The sequence below is a fragment of the Sinohyriopsis cumingii genome, chromosome 16 (genome assembly GCF_028554795.1).
Source record: "Sinohyriopsis cumingii isolate HCF-2022 chromosome 16, ASM2855479v2, whole genome shotgun sequence".
In the NCBI taxonomy this organism is placed as follows: domain Eukaryota; kingdom Metazoa; phylum Mollusca; class Bivalvia; order Unionida; family Unionidae; genus Sinohyriopsis; species Sinohyriopsis cumingii.
In genome coordinates this window covers 25,942,412-25,954,441 of record NC_142976.1, presented here as the reverse complement: position 1 = coordinate 25,954,441, position 12,030 = coordinate 25,942,412, and the positions used below count along the sequence as shown (strand labels likewise).

Genomic DNA, 12,030 nt, shown 5'->3' with positions numbered 1-12,030 from the left:
ATGTCTGCTTTATTAGCTGGAAACTGAAATGGTATGAAATTGTACATGCATTCAGCTTAAATTTTTTATAAACATGACTCGTGACTATTGCAGGCCTACTGCACTTATTTCTCGGGTTTTACATGGGTATGGTGTTTATGAACTCGTTATTAATTTCCAATTTTTAAAAAAAATATTTTACTATTATAGAAAAGCAAGTTCACTAACGCAAGTTGTTCTATGCACTTTGCGCAATGTTTAGTAAAGTAGTTTTCACCCGTTTCTTTCAATATTCACAAAATCTGAAGTAAAAGTTATATGCACGCTGAAAGCATGTGTTGTTAATTATTTTTGCTGTAGTCGTTCAAACGAATAGGCATACAAGAGTTAATTATTGGAAATTTGCAATGGATAAATGTACACGGAAACACATATGAGAATATTTTAGCAGCGAGATTTGTACAGACACCACTCATAGACCCTGGAACGTAATGAACTGTACATGTACTTCGTCTTTCTTAACGTAATTTTGCTGTTAATTTTTCCCACTGAATTCAGACTCATAATGATGTGCAACAAAATTATTGAATAGTTTAAATATGTATGCAATTTTTGCAATGGAATTACATATATTATGGAGTAATTGCAAGCCCCGACGGCATGATATCAGATGGCAAGTAAACGGTGTTGATACTCTGTTCATGCTGTATATTAGATGTTGAATTCAGACACATTGATCTGGGAAAAAAATTATTGAATATTGTAAATCTGTGTGCAATTTTTCAATGGAACTGCATGCCACGATGGCACGACAGTAAACGGTGTTAATACCCTAGTCATCATACACATTAGACATGAAGACACGTATGTGCCAATGAATTGTTCTCTAAAAAGTAAAATACTGTAAAACCCTGTATTAAAGCAACCCCGATATTAATGAGATCCAATTTTTTGGACACCAATTATTGCATTATAGCGGGGTTCCACTGTATACCTATATTATCAAATTATTATCAACTTAAAGTGTTACTTAATTATATTTATATTTTATATTTTCTTTAGTTTAAATTTTAAATCATACATTATAATCCCAAGCATTTATTATTTTGTTCTAATCAAATTTATGCATCTTATATTGCAAACAGAAGTTTGTAAATATGTTTTAAAGCTTTGTTGCAATGGGGGAGGAACTCTGCATAACCCCAAACCAATGATTTGAAATGGTCCTTGTCATAGGATACTTTCCTTTTACTCTCGCAAGAAATCTGAGCTGGTCAGATGCTTCATTTCAAATGTCTACCAATGCTGTTGATTGCAAATGTTTTGGAAACAACTGTTTCAAGATTTATCTAGATTTTGAATTTTCATCCATATCATTGTTATTATGGGCTTTAACTCCATTTCTCAGCATAAAAGAGGCTATACATGGTGGCCAGTATAACTGGTGGAGGAAGAACCTGGGCAAGCACTGATACAAGAACCACCAACCCAAAGGAAGCTACTGGCAAGCTTTCTCACATACCCACACTGGCAAAGCCCTAGATACAAACCGATATGGAAAGAGGTGAGGAGGTAGCAATCGGTAAAGGTGAGTGCTTCAGACCACTCAGCCACCCAGGGCCCCCTATCATCCATATCTGATGGCACACCAACATCATTTGTCCAATAATGAAAGTCCCATATGCCATGCCACTTTGTCAAAGTTGATCAAATTCTGCTCAGTAGATTGTTTTAGCTGTGGCTGTGTAAATATTGTTCTACCTTTACTAACAGCAACCACATCTGACAGCAGAACATCATTAATATAAATCAGACAGGCATTCCAGGTAGGACACTTTCTGTCAAATCTGATCAATGTCTTATGAATGGTGTTGAAAAATAGCAACATTTGTATGAATCTGAAAGCCCTTCAGATTAGAATGCCTGTAAAATTTGGTCCAATTCTTTTCTGAAAAGAAGTTGTTAAAAGGATTTACAATGTTTAACAATGGTGGCCATATCTGATGGTTAATACTGGCATCTTAAGTCTGATGGCCCTTATTACCAGGATACTTTCTATCAAATCTAGTCAATTTCTGTTTTATTATAGCAGCTGAAGGTTGTTGTTGTTGTAGTAGAGTTCAACGCCATTTTTCAGCACATGATAGGCTATACATGGCAGCCAGTATTAATGGTGGAGGAAGAACCCAGGAAAACCTCGGAAAGATCCACCAACCCATGAGAAGCTACTGGCAAGCTTTCTCACATACCCACATGCAGCTGAAGATGAATTACCAGTAGCATCATGAAAGAATGTTTACTGCCAAAGTTGTCAAACTCTGTTCAACAGTGTTTGAGAATAAGTAATTTTTGTTGTTCAATTTCAGTATCAAATGGCAGAATTGGCATCAAGAAAATAAAATGTCACCAATGACATGATGCTTTGTTTTATTTGGTAAAATTCAGTTGAGCAGTATTTTTAAAAAAGTCGTTCAAAGGTTTTTCTTCATTTAGTAATGGCTGCAACATCTGATGAAGGCACAGCATCATTTGAACAATGTGAAAGATCTTCAACTCTGGATGCTGTATCAAACCTGGTCAAAGTCCACTGAAGCATTTTTGTGAGAAAAAGTTGTTTAAACGTTTTTCTGTGGGTTTCTTTTGTAATGGTGGCTATATCTGATGAAGACTCAGGAGCATCTGAACATATCTGTAAAACCTTCATGAGTGGATGCTTTCTGTTAAATCTGGTTATATTATGTTTAGTGAATTTTGAGTCATTTAATTTTTTTTTAAATATTTTTTTTAATGGTAGCCACATTTAATAGCTGGCTGGCATCATCTGAACAGACTAAAAGGCATCAATGCCAGGATGATTTCTGTCAAATTTTGTGAAGCATTTTTGAGAATATCTTAAGAAAAAGGCTACTATTTTTAGTAATGGTAGCCATAAAAGACAAAAGGTCAGCATCAATTCAACAATTTTAAAGGCCTTCATGCCAGGATGCATTTTTTCATATCGGGTCATATTCTTTTTAGTGATTTTTAAAAAGTTATTAAATAGCAAATTGGGAATGGATGACACATGATTATGCACAATGGACAAAGAAAGAACCATACCATATCACCTGGTGAGCAGAAGAAAAAAAATCAAAATAAAATGTAGACTCAGTCCACTAAAAGAATGACCATTTGATACATTTCATTTTTTCTGGCTGTGACTTTGATCTTGAGGTAGGAGACTGACAGCACCTAGTAAGAATATACATCTAGTTCAAGTTTCATTAAAACTGCCTCAACATTTCAATAATTACAGTCCAGATAAGGAGTTAGCCCAGATGAGGAGTTACAGTCCAGATAGGGAGTTACAGTCCAGATAAGGAGTTACAGTCCAGATAGGGAGTTACAGTCCAGATGAGTTACAGTCCAGATATGGAGTTACAGTCCAGATAGGGAGTTACAGACCACATAAGGAGTTACAGTCCAGATAGGGAGTTACAGTCCAGATGAGGAGTTACAGTCCAGATATGGAGTTACAGTCCAGATAGGGAGTTACAGTCCACATAAGGAGTTACAGTCCAGATAGGGATTTACAGTCCAGATGAGGAATTACAGTCCAGATAAGGAGTTACAGTCCAGATAGGGAGTTACAGTCCAGATAGGGAGTTACAGCCCAGATAAGGAGTTACAGTCCAGATGGGGAGTCAGGCCACTTTTTTTACCTTTGCACCTATGTTATGCAAACACACTGTCTAGTCATTGACACAATTTGTAAAGTTATTAAACCAGACAAGAACATATTAACAGAAAACAGATGTATTTAAAGACAATGCCATAAGATAATCCACCCAACATGTGATGAGCTTATAACAATAAAATCAATGAGAACCTTCTCTACTAATCCTCTCTGTAAAGGTCATGAATATTAATGAGATGGAAAAACAATGTCCAGAGAATAAATGACGACTCTTTATCACTGAAAATGAATTTTACAAAAAATATCACAAATTTACAAAACACATTAAATATGGAAAACAGCTTCTCTAGCAAAACAATGTAACGACTCATACTGTCTCTTCAAGTCAAGTATCCAAAGCTCATTAATTAGGTCCCTTTGCTCCTTCCATCATGTCTTTTGTTATCAATTATACTCAATCATCATGATTAACTGGACTACAATGACAGTCATTGCTGGCATGAGTCACTGCTGGCAGTGCTCCTCAAATATTATATATATAAAATTGTGTCTACAAATTTTATAATAAATATCACATCAATATTCCTGGCCCAAAGGAGGAGGTTTTCGATTTCGACTTTCTGTTGCAAGCTTCTGGCGCAGACATCTGACTTCATTCAACAAAGCTATCTCCTTTTCATCAAAGCCACGTCTGCTTCTCTCTAAAGAAACTGTAATTTGGACAAAACAATAAATTTTATCTCCAAGAAATAATTTAACATTTACAAATTCCTCTCTAAAGTTGAAAATAAAATTAGCAGTAGCCATACAGAATTATCACACAATATTCTCACCATGTGGCAGAGAAATCTTGTGGATATTTGATACTCACTTTTCTTGCCCCAGTCTGGTTGTCTAAGTCACCACGTGACATTTTATACAGTAAGACAGGTTTTGCAGAATACTGACCCCTACCTTCATGTTTTGCAACAAAAGAAGACCAATGTTATCAATGAATTAATAACTTTCTTTTCTCTTTAAAAAATAAACGGATAAGGAGAAAAAAATATGCAGTTGGTACAGTACAATTAATCCCTTAAATGACAAATATGATGTCTTAGATAAGGTACAAATTAGTTGCAACAGAAGAAAAGATGGCCAAATGGAAATACCCTTATTATGTGGTCAAGCTTAATTACCAGAACTGGTACATACAAGGGTTAAGCAGCTGCTTATCAAAGTTACTAAGTTTGACATAAATAATCTCACTGTGTGTTTAAGAAAGTTTAGTTGGGTAAATTTTGAAGTCCATTATAAAAAGTGCACACTAACAATATCACATGGTTTGTACAGCCCTGTTTTCAAGGATATCTAAAAGTTTTGAAGAAGTATCCTGTCTTATGGAAAGTAAAACCTTTAATTTTTGCCACGTTAAATACAGGTGCTGTGTGTTATTTAATCCACCAAATTGTATCCCATTTTATTTGTTGATTAATTATTTTTGGACAATACATAACTAATTAAAATTCTTTAATGTAACAATGCAGCATTTTATTCAGTTTTAACCTTTTTGTTTTCTCCAAGATAAATTCTTGGATTTTTTGACATAATTCAAGGAATTTTTCAATAAATTCAAGGACTTTTATAGGACCAAGAGTTTTCAAGGAAAGCCATCAAATTTTAAGTATTTTCAAGGTTGTACAAACCATATGTCATAAACAAATGTCCTATATAAATCATAAAAGAGTTGGCTTCCTTGTCTATTTTGGGAGCTCTCCACTTTGATGGTTCATTGCCTCTCCAAATATGGCTGAACTGAATAAAGCATATGTATCATTCATCGTTGAGACTAATTTTAACTTATTAAAGTTAAGTAATAACAAGAATTAAAACATGCAGAATGGTAAGTTTTTAAAAAATCATGTTTAAGCCAGGTTTTAGCAGTTTCCTTTCTATGAATCATTCCAATATAGAGAAATATGGTCCCAGTAAGTGATTTTTGTTTATGTGCAAGTTTTGACTGAAAAGATGGGTGCTGCCATTATTACATCATGTAGGGATATTATATTTAACATGGTACAATGGTTTTGTTTAGTTTCTCCCCTCTCCTCCACTTTGAAAGTTATCCTACAATATATACTTGCTAGGCCCACCATTGCATAAGAGTCACTGTTGTTTGCAGTTGGACTTACAAGTATACAGAGTATATTGTAATATCTGCATTATATGGAGTACCTCATATATGTTGTTGGAACTTGTTCTATTATTGATGTACAATAATTTAATTCAAATAAAAAACACAGTAAACCCTTTGTATGATGATAACAATAGGGACGATCCAGTCTCCAGACCTGCCAACCCTGCCATGACCTCAGTAATACAGTCTTTGTTTTTCCGTAAGTTATACTACATACACTTCTCCCTCGATAGCTCATGCACAATGGACTCCAGAAACACAGACTACACTATAAACAAGGGTGTGAGTTACCGAGGGACCTCCCAAAATTAAGTGATCACATCCCTGCTAAACATCAAGAAAACCGCAGTATAGGAGGGGTGTGTGTAAATATACTGTTAAATGACTGGTAACTCGTTTTATAATTGCATTGAGAATATTTGTCAATAAAGCTCTTTTTCTAATGAAGCTGTTTGTTATTTTGTATCAATTACATTTATTTTCAAGATGCCCAACATCTGAAAAATTATTAACATTATCCCAACTGGTTTCAAACAATAATCACATTTATGCAATAACATTTGTGTACATGTATTATGTTACTGCTATTTGTTGTTGTTGATTAGTCTTGTTTCCTGCTTCGTATATGGCTACAAAATATGAAACAGGGAGTCTTTGAAGTAGGGACCAGGCTAACTGTTAATACACCACAAAACAAGAATCCTTGTTCCAAAAACTAAACTTTATTTTGTGAAACAATCATCTACATCGAAACTGAATGTTTGTACTGCTCAATTAGTAAAATATTTATGCTGTGATTTCATTGCAAATATTAGTGATACTTTTCCACATCCATAAGGATATCTCAAAGTGTCAATTCAGGAACTCTCTGAAACTCGCTTCTGCACAATGATCCTATCTGTGACACAAAGCTCTTTATTTGACAAAGTATTCATTTCACTCGACTGCCTTCTTATCTTTGATTACATCTGTGAATGAGTAGGTTAATTTAAGGTAGTTTATATTATGCACACAATAATATTTATAACTGTCTGAATGATCAGCTGGAATTAGTTCAACCGATTTATGACTGGGGTCGCTAAATCTTACACATGTAGGATTTGCATGTCTTTTAACTTTTCTTTTATTCAACCTCCTTTATTTAATACAAAAGATGCAATTAATATAATAATAAAAAGGAGGTCAGCTTTTAATTCAGTGCAACCATACAGCAAATACTTCTGCATATCAAAACACGGTTGGCATTTAATTAACTTGTCAGCAAAATGCTCACAGACCAAGCTGTTACGGTCGACTGATGCATTTTATGTTTGAATACAAGAGGGCGCAGTGCATTTATGATGATTACGCTTAAATTGAACTAAAAGATAGAACTGAAACACAAATTTTGCTTGATAGAAAAATTATTTAATTGATATTTATTTATTAAAATAATGCCTCCAGCATGATAAGTGACATTTTGACTGACCTAAATTTTGTTCACTATCGTTATTTATGGTGTACTAAGAAGGTCACTAGGAAAGAACATATAACAAACTATATGACTTCTTATTAAAAGTTGATAAATTTCATAATGATGATTGAAATTTCCAGGTACTATCTATTGTTTTCGATGATAAAATGAATGATACATCAATGTGATTCAAATTTCCAAGTACTATCTATTGTTTTCGATGATAAAATGAATGATACATCAATGTGATTCAAATTTCCAGGTACTATCTATTGTTTTTGATGATAAAATGAATGATACATCAATGTGATTCAAATTTCCAGGTACTATGTACTGTTTTCGATGATAAAATGAATAATACATCAATGTGATTCAAATTTCCAGGTACTATCTACTGTTTTCGATGATAAAATTAATGATACATCAATGTGATTCAAACTTCCAGGTACTATCTACTGTTTTCGATGATAAAATGAATGATACATCAATGTTTCATTTACCAAAATTGATTGCGATTTTTGTAAAGTCAAAACACAGGGCTAACATTATTTGCTTTTACTAGTTTTAAAAAAATGGGGTCCATGCCTGACCCTGCATTATAAGTGGGTTCGTGAGTTATTGAGCAGGTGGTGTAGAAGTATGGTGTAATGACAAATGACTCGTATGACATGATGTCCAATAAACACAACTGCTGCATGTGCGTGTGTGTGTGTTTAAGGTTTTTAACATAGCTTTAACAATTTTTCAGTCATATCGCTATGACATGTCTGCAGTGTGACAGTTTATAGTGATGTCTAGAACTGAGGCATCATGCCGCAGACATGTAGCATGATGTCCCACCCTGTCACATTATCCTGACACCAGGCCGACCAGTCCTAACACTAACCTCTTAATGCTGAGCACCAAGCGAGGTAGCTGTTAGTAGCATTTTTTAAAGTCTTTGGTATGACTCGGCCGGGGATCGAACCCATGACCTCCCACATTCAAGGCGGATGCTCTAACCACTTGGCCACCAGTGCAGTCCAACTGTTGCAATTCCCGATATGTGACTCAAGAATATGAATAGTACTTTTATACTTCTTTGCAGATTGTTAGAATTTTTGTAAGAAACTGATTTTGCTTTGATTTTTGTTAGTTATATTATTGATGACTTTTCTAGAAAAAGGTATAAAGAACAGCTTGATTATCCAGGCATTTTGAATGAAAAAAAAACAGGGGCAGATTAAAGTGTCTGAGGTACTCTTGAAAAACTAGCCTGGTTCCCAGACCAATTCCACTGAATCTAATATAAAACAGAGATGTGGATCAAACCTGGACAGTAATGATTGTCTCTTTCCACAAGTTTGTAATTTAAGGGTCATTTCAGTAACATTTACAGTCAAATTGAAAGGGTTGCAGTCTAGGTCTCTGTATATACTGGAAAATATGCACTGATTTATGTAAAACATGTGACGCTTTGGTCTGTGAAATAGGTAGTTCTTTTATGCAGGTGATTGCTCTAGCAAGTCTGACTGTAGAAGTTATGATCACAAATAATTTGTCACAAATGTATAATGCACTCTTACTTTTTGAGGTTTCTGAGTCAGAACTTGTCTCAACAGTGTGCAACAGATCTGACCTGAGGGTTCCACTCAGGTATGACTGGCCCAGCCTTTGTCCTGAAATGGAGATTACAAAAATATGCAGCATACCATATCAAATAATTATAGCAACCTAACAAAAGGCTTATATTAATCATTAAAAGTTCTTGCAATTTTTATTGCCATGACAACATAACTTTCAAGTAGTGTTCAGACCATGCTGCACTAATGAATCATTTGTGTACAGTCAACTCCACTTATATGCATAGCCTCGGGACCGGACCCAAGCTATGCATATAAACGGAGTATGTATTTAATCTGAATTCATGCATAATTACAATATAAAATGGGACCATACTTTTGCTATGAACTTTAGCGATCTATGAAATTATGCGATATGCATTTAAGTGGAGCTGACTGTACTTGTATTTGAGCATGCAATGCCCTTAAATCATAATAATGCATAATAAAATGTACATAACTTCCAATATCACTGTACTCACAGGAATCAAAATCTCTCAGTGCACACTATGGTAACAGACTGATCCGAAAAGGATTTAAACTTCACCCTTTCAATCATGAGTCTGATACTAAACACTGAGCTAGCATGCCTCTTGCTGCCATTTGTTGCTCTTTGCAATATACAGGAGGGAGTGACTCTTTTCTACATCTCCAAGCACAGTGTGGGTACATAATGTCGTGGAAACATACTTTTGTCAAAGTACATCACTGTGTGAGAATATCATGCTGAGGAAACATGCTTTTGTAAAAGTAGATCAACAAACACACAGTGAAAATATCATGCTGAGGAAACATGTCTTTGTAAAAGTAGACCACCAAGCACACAGTGAGAGCATCATGCTGAGGAAACATGCCTTTGTCAATGTAGATCACCAAGCACACAGTGAAAATATCATAATGAGGAAACATGCCTTTGTCAATTTAAATCACCATGCACACAGTGAGAATATCATGCTGAGGAAACGTGTCTTTATAAAAGTACATCAAGCACCTAATGAGAATATCATGCTCAGGAAACATGTCTTTATAAAAGTAGATCACCAAGCACACAGTGAAAATATCATGCTGTGGAAACATACTTTTGTCAGAGTACATCACCAAGGCACAGTGAGAATATCATGCTGAGGAAACTTACTTTTGTCAAAGTAGATCACCAAGTACACAGTGAAAATATCATGCTGAGGAAACATACTTTTGTCGGAGTAGATCACCAAGTACACAGTGAGAATATCATGCCGAGGAAACATACTTTTGTCAAAGTAGATCACCAAGCACATGGTGAAAATATGCTGAGGAAACATGGCTTTGTAAAAGTAGATCACCAAGCACACAGTAAGAAACACCATGCTGATGAAACATGTCTTTCTCAAAGTAGATCACCAAGCACACAGTGAGAGTATCATGCTGAGGAAACATGCCTTTGTCAGAGTACATCACCAAGGCACAGTGAGAATATCATGCTGAGGAAACATACTTTTGTCAAACTAGATCACCAAGCACATGGTGAAAATATCATGCTGATGAAACATGTCTTTGTAAAAGTAGATCACCAAGCACACAGTCAGAATATCATGCTAAAGAAACATGTCTTTGTAAAAGTAGATCAAGCACAAAGTGAAAATATCATGCTGAGGAAACATGTCTTTGTAAAAGTAGATCACCGAGCACAAAGTGAAAATATGCCGAGGAAACATGTCTTTCTAAAAGAAGATCAAGCGCAAAGTGAGAATATCATGCTGAGGAAACATGTCTTTCTAAAAGTAGATCACTGAGCACATGGTGAAAATATCATGCTGAGGAAACATGTCTTTGTAAAAGTAGATCACCAAGCACACAGTGAAAATATCATGCTAAGGAAACACGTCTTTGTAAAAGTAGATCAAGCACAAAGTGAAATTATCATGCTGAGGAAACATGGTTTTGTAAAAGTAGATCACCAAGCACACAGTGAAAATATCATGCTGAGAAAACGTCCTTCTAAAAGATCAAGCACAAAGTGAGAATATGCTGATGAAACATGTCTTTGTAAAAGTAGATCAAGCACAAAGTGAAAATATCATGCTGAGGAAACATGTCTTTGTAAAAGTAGATCACCAATCATGCTGAGGAAACATGTCTTTCTAAAAGTAGATCAAGCACCTAAAGAGAATATCATGCTGAGGAAACATGTCTTTGTCAAAGTAGATCACTAAGCACACAGTGAAAATATGCTGAGGAAACATGTCTTTGTAAAAGTAAATCACCAAGCACAAATTGAGAATATCATGCTGAGGAAACATGCTTTGTCTAAGTACGATTATTTGCATCTGAAGAAAACTATAGCAAATGAAAATGCACTTGTACAGAATTTAAGTGCATTTCCCAAAAACACATCAATGCTGTTAAATCTGGGATGGCCTGGGCAGGCTGCCAACCCATGACCCTTGGATTACAAGTCAAATACTCTACCACAGCTCCATATTGAGGCAGGATTTATTTCTTAGTAAAATAAAAATAAACATTCTGTGCAGTTTAATAGGTGTAATCAGTAGAACAAACAACACAGAACCTGATCTACCAGTGCATTATGCCATGGCAGAATCTTTGTTGTTTGCAGTTTGTAAGCTTGAATATACAGTAGATCATTCTGCATACTGCTAATTTCTGCATGCCTATTACTTCCATGAAAAATAAACTCATCAACATTACCTGCATTATTATTAAAGTTTACCTGGTCTTTTAAGCATTAAAGAATAAACATACAAACAAGAGTCCCATGTGGAACTGGTATAACTTGCCTGTGATACATAACTGAACTGTTCACCATCTCACTAGCAGGCTTATACAGTACTATAAGACCATATCCTATGCAAATCATCTCCCAAACTTTAAATCCATGTGATTTTACTTATTTTATTACATCCTTATAAAAGTTATTTCTAATGAGAAAGGCATATTTAATATACACAATTCTGCACATAACTTAAGTCAACAATGATCTTATTATATCAAACTACTTGCCAAATTTTCATGAACCTAGATGAGAAAAATAGTCTCAAATTTTGTAGCTGTAGCAACCTCAGTCAATCATATGCAACATCTTCTCACTAATAAGCAGAGATCTCACTTCAGATGAGGTCGACATAAACTAATCTACCAAGCTGAG

General features: G+C 35.0%; 2 protein-coding genes across 2 annotated transcripts in view; one reads left to right on the top strand and one right to left on the bottom strand.

Moving 5' to 3' along the window:
• Positions 1-12,030, top strand: part of LOC149780105 (small conductance calcium-activated potassium channel protein 2-like) — a 338,659-nt gene that overhangs the window by 286,337 nt on the left and 40,292 nt on the right. The gene's annotated exons all lie outside the window — the stretch shown is intronic.
• Positions 3,915-12,030, bottom strand: part of LOC149780104 (TBC1 domain family member 31-like) — a 94,525-nt gene continuing 86,409 nt past the window's right edge. Inside the window, exons 23-24 of the mRNA XM_089936866.1 lie at positions 8,850-8,942; positions 3,915-4,365 (exon numbers count right to left, since the gene is read on the bottom strand). Of these exons, the coding sequence (XP_089792992.1) occupies positions 4,232-4,365; positions 8,850-8,942 (227 nt within the window). The 3' untranslated portion in view covers positions 3,915-4,231. The remainder of the gene's footprint in view (positions 4,366-8,849; positions 8,943-12,030) is intronic.